Source organism: Neopsephotus bourkii, unplaced genomic scaffold (genome assembly GCF_033783945.1).
Source record: "Neopsephotus bourkii isolate Nb327-2 ecotype Australia unplaced genomic scaffold, CSIRO-AGI_Nbou_v1 NB_1292, whole genome shotgun sequence".
NCBI classification, from domain to species: domain Eukaryota; kingdom Metazoa; phylum Chordata; class Aves; order Psittaciformes; family Psittacidae; genus Neopsephotus; species Neopsephotus bourkii.
Genome location: NW_026901776.1, coordinates 385,262 through 406,367, shown reverse-complemented (window position 1 = coordinate 406,367; position 21,106 = coordinate 385,262). Strand labels below are relative to the sequence as shown.

General features: G+C 42.7%; 1 protein-coding gene across 4 annotated transcripts in view; it reads right to left on the bottom strand.

Annotated features, from left to right (window-relative positions):
- The window catches only part of SLC35F3 (solute carrier family 35 member F3), a 168,749-nt gene that overhangs the window by 47,016 nt on the left and 100,627 nt on the right, over window positions 1–21,106 (bottom strand). Inside the window, exon 1 of one of the 4 annotated variants that reach the window (XM_061365674.1) lies at window positions 12,309–12,781. The exons of 2 other annotated variants lie outside the window; for them this stretch is intronic. In XM_061365674.1, the coding sequence (XP_061221658.1) occupies window positions 12,309–12,384 (76 nt within the window). In that variant the 5' untranslated portion in view covers window positions 12,385–12,781. Of the gene's footprint in view, window positions 1–11,894; window positions 12,109–12,308; window positions 12,782–21,106 lie in introns of those variants that run through there. One more of the 4 variants, XM_061365676.1, reaches the window with a different exon arrangement.

The following is a 21,106-nucleotide window of genomic DNA, read 5'->3' as shown; positions in this document are numbered from 1 at the left end:
TTTCCCTGCCCAGTCCCTGTGTCCTGATGGGGACATTTTCCTCACCTAAACCATAGTTTAGGTCCCAGATGGGGTGACATCAAACCCACACATGGATGAAAAGCTCTCCACTCTCTTCTAACATTCCACCATGGTCAGCTGGCAACAGAATCCATATGAATTTAAAGATGGCAAAATGTCTTGTCTGAATGGACAACAGGACATTAAAGAATTTTATTTCTGGACACTCTTCTCCAGACTTTTGCTGGTTTTCTTCCATTGCTCCTTGCAGCAGACTGTTCTGTATGCTACTGCATCCCCCAAAAGAACAAATCAAGATGCTGAGATAGAGGAAAATTGCCTATCTTGCTTTTACTAATTCTGGCTTTTCATTTTTCCTTTTATTCATGCCTTTTCCTGTTTCATAAATTCCAACTGGAACTACTCCTCCTCTGTCCCTTTCAGCCCAACCTCTCTGCCATGGCATTCAGAAGCAAAGGGAAGAGATCACCTCCAGTGCTACTGGCATTGCTGTTACCCATGGGGATCCCTAACCCTGGGAGACAGCTGTCTCTGTTTCTCCATTGTGGGTGAGGCCCCTCTCAGCTGACTCAAGATCACCTGTGGTAGGGACATCTATACCTGAGCTACTTAGTCCATGCTCACAGCTGAGGCCATGGATTAAAACAGGCACTGGAAGGTACTAAACACCCCACATAAAGGAGATGCCTTAGATGATGTGCCCTTTCTCACCAACTACAGATGCTTGCACTGTGTTAGAGAAAATCCACCCTAGCAGACATAACATCTTTAAACAATCTGTCCAGACCACTTCAAAAGTGCTTTAAGGTTTGAGACTCCTGTGCACAGATAGCCAGCTAAAGACTTACTGCAGCACCACACTATACCTCACTGTAGATGTCAAATGTGACAAAAACCAAGGGTGGCATTTGTCTTCTCAGTTTGAGACTTCTACTGTGCAGACCTGTGTATCTGAGACAGTGATTTACACTTTCTGCATAGTTAGTAGACAGCAAAAAGACATTTGCATAGCATGATTTATCTCCTCCTAAAGTAGATGATAAAAGCAAGCCAGATGAATCACCCTCAGCAAGTGCTTGTTTCTCTCCACCAGCTCTCCTAAACAGTCTGGGGCGACATGCTAAGAAGCAGGTGTCTCTAGCGTAGGTGTCTGAAGCTGGGCAAGACAAATCCCACCTCTCCACCTCTGTTCTGTGAGGAACACGGCGTATAGCCACTGCAGGCAGCACTAGTGGGCTCAGCACTGGGCCATGACACCCAAACATATTTAGCTGTCACCAATGAGCTGCTTTAGCTGATGCCAGGTAGTCAGGAAATGAGTGAAAGACGTATTACAAAAGTGCTGGGTGTCCTTGCCAACCCCTCAGAGTGAGAAAACGACCCTCACAGACTAAGGTCCTGCCTAGTAGGGACTGAAACATGTGCCTAATGATAATGCACAACTCCATCGGCTTCCCCAGTCTATGCTTGTGCTTCAATGTGAGCATAATCTTAAGCAGCATTTTAAATCAGGCTTCTGGAAACAATTCTGGCAAAAGGAAGAATCCTCACAGGTCTCTCTGACAAATACAAATGAGCCATCCTCAAGGCATTTCCATTTTGCCAGCCTCTCAGATGTTTTGTGGCTGCTTGGGCATTGCACAGAACAAGCTTGTAAAGCTTGCAAAAATATATGCTTATCATAAACAGGAGAAGGAGCTGAGGCAAGCCCTGTAACACAGCACCTGACCACCAGTGTGCTTAGAGCTCTAGAAACCAATGACATGCAGGGGGATCAGAGCTGGAGCACTACCTAAGGTATATTCTCACAACCTTTAATGCTGTGTGACTTCCTGTTCACCCAACCACATGGATCAGTGGGAGACAGTTCCAACACAGTAACTTACTAGTTACATACAAACACCTAAGAACACACATGGTGACTTCTGGTGGTGGTTTTCTGGACACAAAATACTATTTGCCTCATTGGCAGACTTCCAAGCTCCTCAAAGTGTTTTTTATCCCATTCCTGTCTACCACACTAGCTATGCATTATTTAGCTGTCCACGATTTTTGAGCTAAGTTGTTAAAAAACAGCTTAGGAATCATCCTGTGAAGATGAAATGCCAAATCCACAAAGTGATTTACATCTCTGATTGCCACTGTAGTTGTCTACATCTGAAATGTGGGTATTTATTCAGATATGTGGCCCAGGCCAGTTAGGGACTCATCTGTCACCTGGCAGGTCAGCTAGTAGCTAGTGCAGCTTCCTCATGCCATCGCAAATGGTGACCTCTGCTTTCATAGGTCATCCTGATAACTGGTTTTAAGGAACTGTTAATATTTTATTTCAGAAGCCAGTTAGCTTCATGTACCAACCTTTCCAAAGGCTGTACAAATCAGTAATGACAGCACACACAGCCTAACTTCTGCACCAAGGGCCATTTTCTCCAAATTAGCTTTACCTGCTTGCACCAGCTGTATCCTCCTCCCAGTCCCACTAGAGCTCCTCAAATGCCAAAGAATCTGTTTCTGGGCATGCCTAATCACCATGACTCCTAAGCAGGTTTGTGCCTCTGTCATACCCAGACCCTGTCAGCATTCAGACACATTTGAGAGATTCCATCTCTCATTTTAAGAGTAATCTCCAAGAAATATTTCAATACTGTATTTGAGGTAGTCATTGGAACAAGGCCTAGACCCTCACTTTTAATTTTCTGGGCAAATGGCTTTCTCACTTACTGCTTTCCCAGTAAATAAGGATGTTTGCTATTGCGAGCAGACCAGCTTTGCTGATATCTGGGTTCCCCTGCTATTAGAGAGTCACTGGATTAGGGCATTCTTCTGGGTAGATGGGATTCCTGCTCCTTTTAGCACAGAGGATGGAAGGCTGCTCCATGTTCTGAGCTACTGACGAGGATCACACACTCCACCTACACTTTTTGAAGGAAGAGAGTTCAGCCACTTAGCTGCCAGCTCAACTCTGAAACAGAGTAGTAAGTGCTAGAGAGAGTGAGCCATAGCGAGGAACAGGGATCTTATCACAGCATAAACCACAGGTCTCTATTTGGCGTTACCTGTTGGGCAAACTAAACAATTTAACCTGCATCCTCCCCAGTGTCCTCTGATGGGGGCCAACAGGCACACTGATAAAGGAGATGCAGTTTCCTCTCCTAGGTTTTTAAGAGGCTTCTGACAAAAATCACACTATAAGGGTCTTACAGAACAGAAGCGCCCAGGGAAGATGCTGGAATGGATAAAAGGCCCAGTAGAAGACAGGAAACCAGTGAGGAGTAAATACAGTAATGCAGGAAGTAGCTGAGGCTCTGCAGAGGTCTGCTGTGGGACCTGTGCTTTTCACAATAACCACAGGTGATCTGACCAGGGGGGTGAGAGTTTCCCAATGACCTGAAGTTGGGCAGGTCAGCAAGGGCAAGGGCCAGCTGTGAGGATGGCAGGCTACGTGACTGGGTTGTACACCAGCAGATGGAGAAGTGTACCTGCCAATCAACAGCTGCACGTGGGAGTAAACAACCCATATGCTGCATACCCAGCAACAGGCTCTGGACATTGCCATCAGAGACCCTGAGCCTTTCACAGGCTACACCACAAAAAGGGCAACTCAGTGCTCAGGAGCAGCCAAGAAACCCCAAAATAGCTGCCAAAAATTACTAGGAGCAAAGGAGAAAACAAAGAAAAAGGTTTTTTTCCTACGTCCCCATGGGTGGCTGATGGGTGAGAGTACAACACTTAGTGTCACAATGACTTTGGGTTTGCACACATTTCCCCAGCCTTCCAACCATGGTCCGTGCTGAAGGTCTAAGAGACCAGTATTATATTTTTTAATGAATACCAATGAATGTATCATAATGGAAAAATGACAAAACCCCATAAAACTTTATTAAATCAGTTTAAATGAGAGTATTTGGTCAAAATGGCATCACATATATGGATTTTTAGATGCTATTTGGGAAACTGTAAAAGTTTAAAGTACTTTCTTTAAATACTTTGCTTTTACAGTAACAGATAAAAATAATTTTACTTAATTTGATCATGGAATGGAATGACTAAATCAAGAATAAATCAATACAGCAGATAGTTTTAAAAACTACAGTAGAGATTATTTTAAAGAAAAAAAACCACAGGATATTAACCTATTAGGTCAGAAGGTCTGAATTTGCTCAAGGCTACAGAATAAGGGATATATGTATCTGGAAATGGGGAAAACTGCATGAAGGCAGATTCAAAAGGAGACAGATGCATTCTGAGTTCAGACCTGCTTTTGCTATTGGAATTCATAATATAAATTAACTAATTATACAAAGTGAAGTGTATCTATGCAGGATTTTCAAACTTGCCTGATCATCTCACCCTAATTTCTGCAGGTTAGAAAATAGGTCTACTGGCTCACCAGCAAGCAAGTTGAATCTCCTGTCCTCTTGTCTGTGGAAATCTGTCCCATATCACTGATATCACCAGATCATCCACATAGCTTAACTCCTACCAAACAGGCATAAGTTTCTTGTAACAAGTACACCCAAATCCTAAACTATTAACCACAGCTAAAGTGTTTTCTATCACTAGGAGTTATTATATATTAATTCCTGTTTTATCCTGCACCAAATATTATACTAAGCTTATTAATAGTTGGAATTAAATAATCTCACATATTTGCTGAAGATATGCTAAATTCTCCTCCTTAGCATACACATACTTCCTCTGCCAAATACTCCAGTGAGGCTTCCTGCAAAATATATGTCCTAATTCCTGCTTGCGGTAGTGAGCTGAAAAATTATCAACTCCATACCACAGCAATTTGGACTTTAATCCACTTGATTTATCTTCAGAGGCAACAGCTTAGAAATTCTATTAGGACAGATGCATTTGAATGGGTCTCATTAAATTATGATATCCCAACTTTGAATTTTGTGGGGTGGGGAGCTCCCCTAAATACTGTCCTTTTTATTATTAATCAGAATTCATGACTGGAGTGAAAATGGAAGATATTAGGTGCTTAATACAGTACCAGCATTGTGGCGCTGGAAAGTAACAACCGTAAAAGCATGTAAGGAATAATCCTGATTATGAGGTACATATTCTTGATAGCATGGAAAAATATTTTTTTCCTCATTATTGCCTTCTTGAATAAAAGTTGGACTGAAGCTTACAGTGAGTTGCCTGGCAATGCCACTGGAAGTTTTGCCATTTAGTGTGAGGAAACCAGCATCTCTATGGAAGCAGAACTTCCATTAGAACAAAAATAACTAACAACCAGAACAGTCTTTTGGGTAAATTTTGATCAGAGTCTGTGCAAATTTCACTCTGAACAAAGGTCTGAGAGATGATTGTCTGTACTGGTGAAAAAAACAGACTGAATTCTCTGAGGGAAACTATTGTATTAATTAGCCAGGCATTTGAGTGCCTCGTGTCTTTCTTGAGTAATAGTTTTATCTCTAAGGGAATCCAGCTACTTATATAAATAGCACATTTATATCAGTACATATGTTCAGGTATTTATATGAAGAGGTAAGTGAACCTATGCTAACTGTGGAGGCTATGCTGGCTGCATTTTATCAAAACCAAGATGATGTTCTTTCTCCCTTATGGAGCTTTCCAAAATTCAGAGCTGCTTGGCTTTCAAGTAAACACAATTTTAGACAGAAGATTTTGCTATAGCCCACTGGTTTCTTGCATATCGAATTCTAACTCCAACTGATCTCTTTGAAGCTAAAGGGGTAACCTGCTATTGAACCTCAAACACAATGTTTTTTTAGGTCCTGCATTCAGAGCAAGATTGTTGGAGCATCTGCTCTCTGTCAACCAATAACCAGATATTAGCATAGACTTGACATGGACTTAAGCATGTTCACAGTGGTTGGAGTAACACACATGTAATCCAGACAAGCTCCCTCTGTTCTGCTGCTCAAAGATCTACCAGAAGAAAGAAGAGGATGCTCTTCACCTCTCACCAGAAAGTTTAGCAAAAGCTGGGTCTCCTTTGATAACAAACCTAGGTTTGGCTGGACCCATGGTTGCACAAAGGCACTCAGTATAATTCCTAGCAAAAATACATTACTGTCCTGATTTTGGTTGGGATAGAGTTGATTCTCTGACTTGAGACTCATGTATATTCTTTTCCAATGCAAAAAAAAACCCTAGTTTCTGTATTCTCTCTGATACTTACCTTTTCCTCTTTTCAGTGAGACAGGCTTTTGTAACCCACTATTCTTGACTTGTTTCAATCACTACAGAAGACAGACTCGTGCCTTTGTCAGCCATAAATACAATACCATCCTTGCTGAGACTTGCACTAGGGAACTTGAGGAGACTGTGGAAAAGGGCATCTCTAGATCATACTTCTTCAATTCTATATTCTCCATGACTGAATTACAAGGCTTGTAGTGATCACTTTTTTTTTTTTCATTTGAGGAGATTTTGGCCAGAAGTAATGATACTAAGTAAAATGTGTAACTATTACCTCAAGAAAAGTCAGTGTATAACCAAAGGGTGCTAGATCCTATGCAAAAATCCATGCCTTGAGTTGGACTCACAGAATTTCCATGCCAGGTTATTATGCCCTGCATTATGCTCATTTAGAGTGGAGCCAGGTTCCTGGAACTGGGCAGTTGACATCGGAGAAGGTAGCTGGCTTCTCCAGTACATGGTATCTACACAGTTGGTGAGCAGCCCTGTGTAAAAGCAAGCCATCTCTGCAGTGCTAAAACCACCTTGGCTCCTGTTGCCTTTGATCTTATTCTGTAGTGGCTGTCAGCAAAACTTAGTGAAGGTTATAAAGTAAATTCACTTTTTTATTGGACAAACTCCTGCTTCTGCAGGATGTTCTCCAGGTCTGCAGTGGCATCTCATGGTTTATAATTAACAAAGATTAACTGGGCTGTAGACTAAAGGCTGGCAATGGTACTCTAGCCAAGTGGAGGAAGTGGCTTAGCATGTAAGTGAATGTGCTGTGCTGAGTATAATGTGCTAGGAAAGCTACAACATAAATAATGCTGTATATGAGGCTTATAACTGGGAGATTCCTGGGGAATACGTGTTGAGCTGCCATAGACTTTTATGTTGAACTACTAGTTTGAACTCTGCCTTTTATGCTGAACTGTTCCTATGCTACAAACCCTGTTGTTTACAAATGCCAGCCATTGGGAAAGAGAGATAAGATTTCTTTAATGAGAATTATAAAATTAAAATGGGAGACAACAAATGACTCATTGTGGTGATTTAATAGTTATATTTTACTATGTCTTGTTCCAGCTTCTCATGGGAGAAATCTGTAATTAAATAGATGGATTAGTAACCTTCTGATTTTTTGAAAGCAAATGCCTAAATTAATTAAAGATGACTAGAAAATGCACCCTGCTTCATGTAGGGGCAAATGGGTTAAACATAATGGTCTGTGATCTACAGAAAGCCTGAGAAGATGATCCAAGGTTGCTGTTATCTGCAAGTTCTGTCATTGTAAATAAAACTATTGTTTGTCCATAGCACGTACATGTTGGCTCTTTTCAGACACTAAAGTAAGGCACCTTGGATAAATCTTTAATAATTTATCTTCCAGCTTGGTGATACATAAAAGCTCCTGCCCTGGCATTTGTTTAGTAACATGAAAATAGTCTCATTTTATTTTGTATCATTTGGGGAGGGGACACACAGTGCAGAAGTAATGAGTCACTTCCAAACTATAGCTTACGAGTTTGCACAGGCGAGATAGTATATGAAATAACCGGTGGGACATGATCAAAGAGGAGATGGTGGGAATCCCCCATGGGTAAGCCTAAGACAGCTAAGAGTGGCTCCATTTTGAGGCTGTTTAAAGCTTAAGAAAGCATGGTGCCATTTGGGAAGGGAGCCAGGTGTTATGCAAAAAGAAACTCTTCACACCTTTGGAACAGGAGCTTGGACATCTGCTCAGATATACTGGTATGTTAACTGAAAATACTGCAAGGAATAGGAAATTTGGGCAAAAGTTGCCCTGTGGCAAAGTCAGAGTGTAATTACAACCTATGCACAGTTAACACTCAGTACCTGCAGTAAACATGGAAGAGGGCACTGTTTTTCCATCAGGGGAGTAAGTCATACTGAATTCACCCTGTCATATCACAGCTTATGCTGGTGGTATCATGGAGAAGCAGACACATAGCAAATTTACACTCCATTCCTGTAGCTGCATGAAAACTTGTTAGCATTACCTTCACTCCTAGGTCATTCATCCCATTACAGCTCTGGTCAGGAACCAGCAAAAGCTGCTACCACAACTATGGAGCAAGCACCAGCTGGGTTTGATGCTCTGCCCTAATAGTGAATGCTCACACTGAAGACTGTCTGAACAAAAGTGAGCATTTTGCAAGTTATTGCTCCGCACAGAAGCCAGCATGCATTCCTCATGAAGGTCACTTCAGTGGGGAAGTGCACACAACCCAAATGCCCTGGCTGAGCCATAGTCCTCTCCTTCTCTCCAGCTGCTTCTGCTTTCAAGAACGTACAAGTAGTGCATATTTCTATCTATCTATCATGGACAGCTCTTGTATAAAAAAGACCAGTGGGCACAATTCTTACTTCTACAGATGCTGACAGATGTGATTTTTCACACTGCCTGCCCAAGTGCTCAAAGTATAAACAAGTATTGCTCTGCTACCAGTATCTTTCAATGCCACCAGCAGAACACTGCTAACAGTTACACAGTATTTATCCAGAGATATATTTATGCAGCACTTGAGCTTATCTTCCAAAAAGGAAGTTTTAGTAGGAAGCTGAAGTCACTGATTTCAGTAAAAGAAGTCTTGTCCCTGCTATATTGCATCCATTCATGGCAGTGCCCTCCCGTGGCCAAGAAAACATTGTGTGGGAAGTTTGGGGGTCCATTCCTATTTACTGTCAGTCTTTTCTTGCCTGCTCAGTGAAATGACGTGCTGCTTGGTTTTAGGCAAGCTGCTTCATTCTGCAGTTTCTCGGCTGCTCCATCTGCAGAATGAGGATAAAAGGAACTGCATCTCTTAAGGAATCAGACTGCCACTCATGAAAGTTTTTGCTGTGCTTGGGATCTTCAGTTTGTGCTTGCTGAAGTAAAGAGGATATTTTTTTTAAAGTGATTATAGTGTTGATATGCTTGTGATGACTCCCCTGCAGGCATGCAAATATGCAAAAAGGCCAAACTCATTTCTCATTTGGACTTGTATAATTCCCTGCAGCTCCAGCAATGCAGACAAGGTTACTCCAGTTGAGCATGTGGCAGAATCTGGTTCCACAGCAACTCAGTTTAGACATTAATGTGTAATAACTGAAAGTAGAGAGGTTATTATTTGCATTATAAGCAACTTTGAACATCACCAGTCACTCTTCCCAAGAGAACAGTGCAGAGGAAATGTGCTGTATTGGGAGGCTGACATACCATTTCCTAGGTGCTGGAAACCTGAGAATAAGGAGCTCTAAGTATGGGCTAATTAAGTGAAGGATGATTTTTCTCTGGCAGGGTGACTGTCCCACAGCTCCTCATGAAAGCTGATGTTACCTGTCTCTGGAAGATGAAGAGCAGTGAGTGAAATATTTACTTTCCTAATGAAGGGAAGTCAGCCTTCAAAGTACACTGTGCTTTCGTGTACAAACAGGGTGAAACCAGTCAACTGGCTGATCTGAGAGGAATGGCCCCTCCAGTATGGACAGAAACTGGTGAGAAAAACAACAATAGAAAGATGAACAAGCACGAATCAGGCACCGAGCCTACATTTCTCAAAATACGAAGAGTTTGCAATGGTGCCAGGCATACAAAACACATGGTATGGTTACTGCCTGCCCGGGTGATGCATGTAGATACACTTGTCTTGGGATGTGCTGGTACAGCAGGCTCAGAGCATACTGATGATTCAATCTCTGAAGTAATTTGAAATGACAGTCACGCTTGTGAAGACTCACAAAGTCCTTATCTCCCTTTTAAAGCAAAGAAGCTACTGCACCAACAGGAAAATAGGACTGCTGGAAGGCTTTACAGCAATGCGTATCAATGAAAGGCTCCTCTTGGCTAGCTATCCCAGAGCGAAACATATTCCTAGTGGTTCTGCCAGAGATCCTTGAAATGCTTTGACGATGGCTGATAGACGAGAAAATAATCATAACTGCAAAGCAGAAGAAAGTTTTTGTTGCCTTGTATTTGCAGTACTGGCTATGCCTTTGCAGGGGACTTAGGCTACCAGAGAAGTTTAGAAGAGCAAGTCTTTACCAGAGGTCTGGCAGTCAGACTGATGGAAGCAAGCAGTGCACAGTGTGCCCACTGCCTCACTTTATTTTTGCCTGTAACTACACTTGGCTTTTTCATATGGCTCTAAACAGCAGCTGTCAAAATTAGTCAATATTAGTCTGAAAGGAAATGTTGTCGATGTGGAAAAAGAAGCTCTCAAACAAAGCCAGTCTGTTTCATTAAAAGGAAGCAGACAGTAAAGGAAATTCTCATCTGCCTCTGTACAACCTCTGGGCCCTATCATACACCATCAAGGCAATTTAGATTTTGCCACTGATGCTAAAGGAAAAAAGAGTCTCAAGTAAAGAAGGAAAAGTCCAACTAGGTCAACAAAGTCCCTGGGTAAGTGGCAATAGGGTGTCTGAGAGCTGGTATGCAGAGCTGACATGGAAATGCTTGAAAGAATTCAATTTTACGGCATAGGGAAAGATTGCACTGGTTCTGTTTCTATAAAAGGTAGGTAATAAACTGTATTTGAACCGTTAGAAGAGGAATGAGATGACCCACATTTCAAAGCTGGGACCTGGTGTGTGATTATTATTTATGATTCATAAAGCATGTGCAGTGCACCAAAAGGAAAGGAGACATGCTCCGTACCCAGAGGAGCCTCCAATTCAGACCTTGAGAGAAACCCTCTACTATGCAAAAGGCTAAATCCAAGGGCTTCTTTTTTAATTCTAATTATAGTGTAGTGAAGATCAGGCCTGTTCTTCTTCTGGTCAGAATACTGAGATCGCTTTTCCTATCTCTACAGCAGGTGCTTTTTATGTTGGGGGAGTGCAACAGCTGTGTTCTCCATGAACTGAAATAACAACCTTCAGGTACTCCTGATTTTCTACTTTTCCTTTCTCATTTCAGTTCCTTTCCCCCTCTCAGGCATTTCTGCACGTTCTCACTTTCTCCTCCACAGAGCTATTGCTGGCATTTCTTCTTTTCCTTTCTTTGTTCCTCAGTTTTTCAGTATTTTTGTTTCTCTTTTGTGAGCTTTCTATGGAGTCTCAAGTTTGTACTTTACCTCTTACTGTTCAATAGCTTCCTTTTTTGAGTCATTCCTCCTCTTTACCTCATCTTGCTCATCCCTTTCTCCCTCCCCTCCCTCCATTCCTCTCAGGCAATATTTTTCCTCTCATCAATCCCATTCTCTCAACCAACTACCACATTCTCCAGTGGATCCCTCAAACCAGTGGCTTCCTCTCTGCCCTTCCTTCATGAACTGATGTCTGTATCCATTCCTCAGATGGGCTCCTCTTCCTGACCTGCACCCTACTGCCTCTACATCACCCCCTCCACCTCACCTGTTCTGCCTCTTTTAGGGCATGGCCTATAGGTTTCTACCCAAGATAGCAGCTTCTCACCCCAGACCTCACCACCAGCTACACCCAGAGCTTCAGAACTCTCTAGAAAACCCTCCTGAGCACATCACTCCCTTTTCAAAGTACCCAGCCATGATCCCTGAAAGTTTCCAATGATCCCTGAAGGTCTGCCAACCCCTCACTACTGCTGGGCTCATGCTCCATGATATAGTTTAGTGGTGGACTTGGCAGACCTGGGCTAAAGGTTGGCCTTGATGATCTTAAAGGTCTTTTCCAACCTCTTTGGTTCTATGATTCTTTTGATTCCATTCCCCAGCTCCATTGCTACCACGCACCTGGACTAGAGATGAGGAGAAATGGTTGGGACACAGGACTGTGTTCCCATGGGGGAGGGTAAATCTGTCCAGCATCCTCCCTCCTTCCCCGAAGGGTCTCGCCTGGCACGTACTTGTCCAGGGGCTCGGGCGATGCTCCGGGGCCCCGAGGGGAGCTCCAGGAGAGGAGCTCTGACTCTGGAGCTTGGGGGAGGAAAGAAACGGAGCAGAGAGCGGCGGGGTACACGGATGGATGCCGGTGATGCCCAGCTGCGGGGGGAGCTGCGCGACCCGTGGGCGGGCGGGGGGGATCCTAGGGTCGCGCAGCTCCCCCGCAGCTGGGCATCACCCCGTCGCGGTACGCGGTCTCCCCGGAGCATCATCCCCCATCGCGGTACCCGCTCTCCCCTTCTCGCTCCCAGCGCCGTCGTTTACCTTCCACTTTGGTGAGGGTGAGGACGGGGCTGTTGCAAGCGCTGAGGGGGGCCACCCTGGCCGAGTGCTTCTTCATGGCGAGCCCGTCACCGGCGGCAGCTCCCCGCCGCCCCGCGCCTACATCCTGGCGCCGCCGGAGCCCTCCTCGGCGGAGCTCCCCCAGTACGACTCCCGGCTCCGCCGCCCTCTGCCGCAGCACCGGGCGGCGGGCTCGCCCGCCCGCTGCCGCTCGGGGCTGCTGCAAACCCGACGTCACCGGCACAGCCCCCCCCCGACCGCCCCCAGGGCTCCCGGGGCCGCCCCCCTCACTCCCCCGGGTCGAGGCGGAGATGGCGCCCGGACACCGCGGTGAGGGTCGCGCTGCGGAAGTTCCCCCCGCCCCGCTTCTCGGCTCCTGCCCCGCGGTCCAGCCTCGGAGCGTCAGTTCTCGGTGTGCCTGGCTCCGGGGCTGCGCTTCCCGGGCACCGCCGCTCGGGCAGAGCAGGCAGCGAGCCCGGCCCGTAATGCGGCGGCGGCGGCCACCGCTCCTGCCGCTGCCGGTGAGCCAGGGATTCCCCGAGCGAGCCGGGCTCACGGCCCCGGTGATTTCTAGTGGCTTTTCGCAATATGTCTAGTACCCTTCTTACTGTCTTACGGGAAAGGGTAGTTGGTACTTTCCAAACCAATTTCTTATTTGCCCGTGTTATCCCTCCTGTATTTTCCTTCAAATCTAGTCACTATTCTATTTTCATGCGTGCTGTTAATAATTTCTCCCATCCTTTCTACAGGTTTTTTGTCCCTGCTGTGTCCTTTCTAAGAGGGAGGCCAAAATTAGACACAGCAGTCAAGATGAGGATACACCATTGATTTATCCGTAATACCCCAATACTTGCAGTAGCATACTCTATAGCTTTCTTAACACAGATTACCAACTTCTTTTTGAGGCATGAAACAAAGTACCTCCATACCTACATACAAGTTAAATAAAATGCAGCATTTCACAATCGGATGCCACTCGTATGTCGCAACTTTTTATAGTGCTTTTTTCCAGCAATAATTTTAAGACCCCCAGTCCTGACACACCAACAATGAGTGGCAGATTTACCCTTCTGTCAATATGCAAAAGTCTAACTGCTATTAATTAACAAGACTTAATGCAAGTGGATCCAGGAGAGAACACATCCGAATGAATATGAAACATGTAAGAAAGACTGTACCGCTACAAGCAAAGCTGCTGAGCGTGGTAAGCTCAGCGCACTTTACTCCTCATGATTTCTTCCATGGATATGAAAATACTTAGTGCATTTACCAGGTTCCAATAATAGATGCGTCAGCAAAGAAGCAAATACTCGACATTTCTTAAGACTTGGTTAAATTAGAAGAGTGTACTTTGCAAACAAGACCAGGCAGCTATCAATACTCCACAAGCACTCCAAAGTACTTGTTAATTTTACAAGTACTAGCTACGGAGAAGCAGCCCCGACAGACCATTTAGCAAACCGTGGGAAAATACCACCTTACTTGTGCCAGCAGGACAGCTCTTTGTATTTCAGAGGTGAGCTAAGAAAGCCACCCCACCCAAGAAGTAGGGGGTCAAGTGTGAACTGTTAGTCCGCACAGGTCTCACCTCGTGATAAGTAGTCTGACAAAGCTCAGGGGTGGTTTGCATTTTCTATGCCTCTTCTGTGTCAGCCTTTGGGATGAGCTTTACAATAAAAATCATTAGGCTCCTCTCGAAGTGATCCTTCTAGAGAGTATATTCATGTGCTCACTGCAAAGACCACAAAAGCTTGGCTTGGTCAAATGAAAAACCCTAGCTTTCATTTCCAGGCCTTCTGAGTAGAAGTATCTGATTCATTCAGATTCCTGTGATGTTACAGATTGTAAGCATGTAGGAAACTGGGTTCATCTTGTTTCATTGCACTATTTCACCTTGGAGTAGTTTCTGATCTTTGAAAGAAGTTACATAAAAAGGAGGCAGATCTCACCTTGGATGGTCTTGTCCATGAAATATTTTGCAATGTTGCAGTGCCTTTTATCTGAGGATTTCAAAGCATGTGATAAAATTTTAATTCATTTTGCACTGCCTCTGTAAAGAAACGTCAGGCTCACTGGTGAGTAAAATACAAGCACAGATTTTAAGTGACTCCCTCAGATTGAGATGACCAGTAACATCAGAATATGGATAACCCTGACCAGCTTCTGCTCTGAGCTTGCCTTCCAGGATCATTGGAGCCTCTGCTAGGTAAGCAGGAAACTACTAAATCAGCATTTTACATTAAAATTCCATATAGTTTTCTTCCAGGTACATGGCTGTACGAGGCAAGACTATCAGCTTTCTCTGCTGGCTGTATCTTGTAATCGATGGGACATTCATAAAAATCTAAAGGATATTTATCAAAAAGTCTTTGTTGCTGGGTACTTAAACTTCCTTTCTGCAAGGTTTATGCTCTCGTATTTTAAAGGAAAGTAAGTACATTATGTATGCATAGTAACAACATTATTTTACTTGGAGGATGGTGTTGCTCACCTAGAGAATTACACTGAAAACAAGACTTTTTGTTTTTAATAGCATGTTATTTTAACTCCGCATATGTTTAATATTGCAGGATTTGTGCAGCTGTTAACATGTTCCAGGCCTGCAAAGTTTTACTAAAGCCTAGAACTCCAAATGTCAAAGACTTGTATGGCAGTATCTCCAGCAGTCGGCTGGACCTCTGCTTGCCTAGATGAGGTGGTGTCCAAGGGCACTGCTTAGCAGAGACTGGTGCACCTCTGCCAGTGGTGCTACAAGAGAACTAGGAGGCATCTAAGCCTTCAAACCTCCTGTCCTCCTTTCTCCGATGATGATGATGATGATGATGCCTTGCACAACCAGATCACTCAAGCCTCTTCAGTGTCCAAGGTAGTCAACCCAAAGAAGCTTTCAAGGGACCAAGAACAATTAGTATCCAACTAAGACTGGTTTCAAATTGGGGATATGACATCCAGCTCCTTGCAGGCTTTTGGAAGTCTTTTGCCCAGTGTGTGTGTGAAGGATAGCTGCCTGGGGCTAATCCTGTCTGATATGGCTCTGCTCGACCCTCATCCCAGAAATTTGAACACTGTCAGTCTCTGATTTCTCTTGCTACCCTTACAGGCACACACACTCACACCAGAGATCCACACTAGGCCCCTGTCTTACACTGTGCATAAAAATATCAGCCATGTATCACAATAACAAAAAGTTGTTTTTGTTTAATGAAGACCAGGGTGTTTGAGGACTGTGTTCCAAGGGCTCTGCAGTGAGAGCTACATATGGCAGAAGGCTTGTTACTTTCTGTAACTTGCATCACGCTACAGCTTCCCCATTTCCCTAAGCCTTAACACATTTGCTGTTGGATTATGTTTAGCTGAATTTGCAATAAGCATCTTACAGTATAAGCAATGCAAAACTCAGGTAACCCTGAGGATGCACTCAGGGTAAAATTTCAAGTCAAATTTATAGCTTTTCTTTTGAATTTATAACACCATCCCCATATTGAAGTGGCAACAGGGGAGAAGACGGTGGATGTCTGGGCTGCAGACAGTTTACTAATGCAGATAGGAAACTCTTGAGGCTTCAAAACTGGAGAAAGCAGACTTTCATTTCCAGTCAAGAACAACGATGCTTCACATGAAAAAGGCAAGGTCAGATTAAAACCCCAGGATGAGATAGTTAGAATTTGCCTGGTTTGAAGAATTTGTAGAATCTGTAATTTGATGGAACTGGTTTTGTTACAGTCAGTTACCCTTCTTCATTTTAGATTAAGAAATTATAGTCACATAAACCCACATACAAGTGTGCAAACATCCAGAAGAATACTGCTTTTAAGCTCGTGCATCATCACCACTTTTCTGAAAGATTTCTTATTGACATAGAAAAAGTAGATTCAACAAAACTAAATTCTCACAGTTATGTGTGCTACAACCTTTGACTTTTTTTCCTAATAGTTTATGAAACACATGCTCAGTTAGTAACCTGCACAGCTGGTATTTTTCCAGTTCAGACATTTCTGTGTATAGTGTACTTATTAATAGGACATTTATTAATTTAAGTGCTTGCCTCACCACTGAGGGCAGTAATTGTTGTGCTTAGCAACCCTAAAGGAAATGGAGTATGGACTTCTACTTGTGTAGCCAATTTCCTAATAGATTTCATCTCACACCAGAATGAATACATCTGCCAGGAGTCAAATACATGCATGAAACCAACACTGCCCACAATCTGTCAGAAACAGATCATCCTTTCCTTTAGTTTAAATAATTTGGTGAATATCCTCCACAAATAATTATTAGTCTGTTTGCGAGGCGCTTGTTCTACTTGAATGCTGTTATTAGTTTTGTTTGGCTACCATCTAATAATATTTTGATCTTTTCTTTCCCAACTGAAAAAAAACCCAAACGTAGATGTCAAAAGCACATTTCCAACACAAATAATAGCTATTTTGGAAGTGACGTTTGCTGTCTTGCAATCATTCTGAAATCTGTATTTAGATGTGCTGTCTGGTGACCATCCACCACTGTTCTGTTTGCACACCTCCTACATTCACAACCTCCACTCAGAAGAAATTCACATTTTGTTAAATTTACATAGTCTTTCTCTATAATATTAGCTGAGCTGTAAGGATGATGATGTCTTTCTAAATGTTCCTATGCCAAAACAGTTCAGCTTCTTTCAGTATCATGTCTTGAATTCACAGAACAAAGCAATGAAGGAAAGAGGATTAAAACCTGTCTGGCTAGGGGTGTTTGCCAGACTGCACCAAGCAGAGACTCCTATACCTGAATGTCTTATCTTCAATTTTGATTATATATGCAATGCTACAGATAACAAATCTGAGGTATCCATAAAAGCTGCAGGTTGTATATGTGACCATATATCCAACAGTTCCTAGATACAGATGCAAAATCCTGGTGAGAATTCCTTCTTCATGCTTTTTTTTAGCCTTCTGTTTATAACTGCAGCACGTGTTACTGGAGAGACAGCACTGATCAATTTTATTTCCAAATCTAATAAAATATTAACTGTTTCCAATATTTTCTGAGAAGCTCTCATGGTTTTGTGCATACAGAACAGCTGCATTTCAAATAATACTGCTGAATTCCACAGAAGATAAGACATAAAACTAGCTTAAGTCTCAAAATTTCAACACGGGACTACATGAATTTATTTTTCAGGCTCGTGCTTTAGGATTTTGACAGGAAACATTCACGTCTTAACCATGCTTTTGAAGGGAAACTTTTTGTCAGTTTTTCTGTTCCTTTGAATTTTAAAGAAAAATTAATTCAGTGCCCACGGGCAGGAATGGAATTGTGAGGTTTTGTGTATGAAGCCTTACATTTACAAGGGAATCAGATATTTTGCCAAGCTGCTTCAAACCTGTCTGACACTGCTGGCAATTAAGGGCATCCCAAAGCCACACATAGTCTTCATTGTCTTCAGCAACACAGGGGAAATGAGCACTGCTATTAGCCCAAGGCAATACTTCCTCAAAAATGGATATGTAGGAGAAATATGACAGAGATTATTCGTTTTCTGAAGGCCACTGGGTCTCCTACAACCAACAGCAGATTGAGAAAAGATGTTTAAAGGTGGATGACCCCCAAATACAACAAAAATTTGCATGTCTCTTGTCACAATTAAAAGATACCCATGTAGCTCCTTCAGTGGACCTTTGCCTACACCTTTGCCTCTCTACTGGTGCAGTTTCAGGGAACTGCCCACTTTTTGACCAGGTGGCTTAGGAACAACCCATGATGTGGTGACTGTGATTGTTCAGTGAGGCCACCTGTCATCAGACTACCTCAATATATAGCATTTCTTGATCTTAGTTGTGGGAATAGAGGGGAAACTGTCTTCCTGCAGTTTACTTTCCCTGGGAACTTCAGAAGGCTCAACAGTTTTGTCTGGCAGAAGCTGCCCTTTGCTAGCTGCTCCTGACAAGTCTACCAAACTTCCTTCTGCCTCTTCATTTTTTTAGCCATTGCAAATGTTGATTTCCAAAAAGCTATCAGTTCCCTGTGCAGTTGTGGCTGAAGATGAGAAACTCGTGTCTCATATCCTGACAGCCTGGCAGTTTTTGTAATGACCCTTTTGGACTTAGCAGGCAATTGCTTTTCCTCGCATATTTGCATATAACACGCTAACTACACCACCTTAATGACTCCAAGTCATGCAAAATACATCATTATGCCATCAATATCAATAATTCAGTAACAACTATTTCTTAACCTTTTAATTATCTAGGATAAATGAAGTAAATAAAAATTAACTGGGCCTAACCTCTACATTCTTCACCACCAGCCTACTCCTGGCCAGTTGTTTGTAAAGCACCAGATATGAGGTGTATTTAAATGTAGTTGTACATGTTTTCCACCATCAGAAACAGTGTGTAAGCTGTGTGAAACCTCTACTGCTGTAACATCCCAGCTTGGGAGGACCTGACTCCTCTAGTAAAGATACAAAGGCCAGGAGACCATGTTTGGCAGCTGCTCACAATTCTAGCATTGTAAAAGAATAGGTAGAAAAAATCTGAAGTTGGGAATTATGAAAACAAAATTAAAAAATATAAAACCTAAAAACAGGATTAAAAATATCTATTGTTCAGAAGCTGGATCAGAAAGAAATAAGTTGAATGTGTGAGGCAAGCTTTTGTGCTCAAAGAACAGGTTCTTTCAGAATTGACTGAGCAAATAAGCATATACTCCCAGCCTCAAACACACAAGCAGAGACCATGAGAACTGAAGACAGAATCGTATTTTTTTCCTCCTTCTCACCTGAATACTTGCAGACCTCTGCACTGCCCTACCAAGTAGTATCAGGCAGAAAAAGAGCAAAAAAAAAAAGGGGTGAAAAAGGGACATCCAAAGATCTTTCTGAAAATAACAGTAAAGTCACGTCTGAGCAAATATATTCTGTATTTCAAGTCACCCGTTTTATGGACTCTGTGCTCTGGGATGAAAATTACGCCATCTGTCAAATCTAAGTTTTACTGTCAGCTGCTTGAATCAGGTAGGATTGCAAGCACTCTCAGTGGCTTGTGGAATAGACAGGGCTCCAGCCTACACAAACAACTTGCTAGATATTTGCCAGGAAGAAAATTGCTGCCTGTCCAAAGATGCATAAGAGCCATCAAGCAGGTTCAGGCTGATTCGTGTGTTGCCGTTTTACCAGGAAGAGTGATTTTAAACACTTTAAATAATTATATTTTTCCTGTTCTCCCATGTGTACTCTGCACTTTGTCTTTCTTCTTACTTTTTATGTCAGCATTTCTTCTGTTCCTTTTTTCTTTGTTTTCTTTTCCTTTCCTTTGTCATGTCTTTCCTTTGTCAAATTTCTCCCAGTGCTAATACTGAAAAGCTTGCAGTATGAACTGAATGCCACATCCACTTACAAAGTTACACAGATAAACAAAATAAAACCCCATTCAACTGAGGGTTCTGTTTCTTATTGTTCATGTCCACCACAACCCTTATAGCTAGTACTGGGATTTTTGGAGGTGTCTTAGACCTCACAATTTACAGCTTCAAAATCTTACCCTTTGCTCTGTGATTTTAAGTTTCTGCCTGTGCATGCTATAGGTGCTATGTTCAGAAGAATTCAAGATGAGAGTGAAAAAAAAACATCCTAGGCACAGGCTCTCACCAAATTTTCCAAGTCTTCCCTGCTTCCTTACAGGAGCTCCAAGCAAGGTCCAGCAGAGCAGGCTTCTTGGTTAGTTCTTGGGAAACAGCGAGTCAGATCCCTGGGGGCAACAGGTTAATTTTCCTGGGACCTCTCACAGAACCTCTACAGTAAGTAGCTGGACTGATTGCCCTCATTGAGACCATTCCGTTTGGCAAGCTGAGTCCTTTAACGCCTTTTAAATAAAATCTACTCCTTCAAGGCAGATTTTATTTAAAAAGCATTATATGGAATGAACCTTTTAGTACCAAGTACATTGTAATTATATCCTCCCAACCCTGCTATCCTAATCACTTCAGTCTCCCACTCCTGGAGAGGCCAATTGCTGCTTCTTGAGCCCTATGGCTGCTTCACTCGTTTTTGGAGGCTTTTTCTCTTGCCTCTTTCAACTGCTGTTAAGGGAGGTACTAATACAGTTGAGTCCTGGCTATTTTATTATAATATGACACAGCAATATAAGCCTGTTTCCTAGAAGAATATCTGCATTCAGACACTGGGAAAAGGAAGAGAATACTGAGGTGGGAATGATTATTATAAGATCTGAAAGTACCTATGAGCAGTTGCAGTGCAATCCTTCCACTCCATTTCAGGTTCTGCCATTACTATGACACAGGGTGCGAGTTAAACATTTGTCACGCTCATGAGAACCCTGGGATATAACTTAGCTACTCCACCAATGTGCTTTTGACATCCTATGCTGAAAAGCCCTGAGAATAGCCAAGCATTACAGTTATTAAACACTTGGAGTATATCTAACAGGCTTACTTTTTATAATCTTTCTTAATAAAGAGGATGGCTTTATTACTAGTGCAGAGAGTGAATGTATTGTTACTGCCATTTGTCACTAGTTCAAGAATAACTAAAATCTTTGGGTGATATGCTAACTCTGGTTTCTGAAATTACAGTGAAACAGCTTTTTGTAGACCAAGAAGTACCTCTCTTAATATTCTAGGTGTTTATAAATTGATCCAAACTCTGATCTATCTTTACAAAGTGAATGATTTTAATCTCACAAACGCATTGCTGAACAATAAAATGTCAGATGAATACCTACAGCAAATGTACATCACCTCATATTCATGGGAAACACCACAGAGATTAAGTCCTTTGGGCT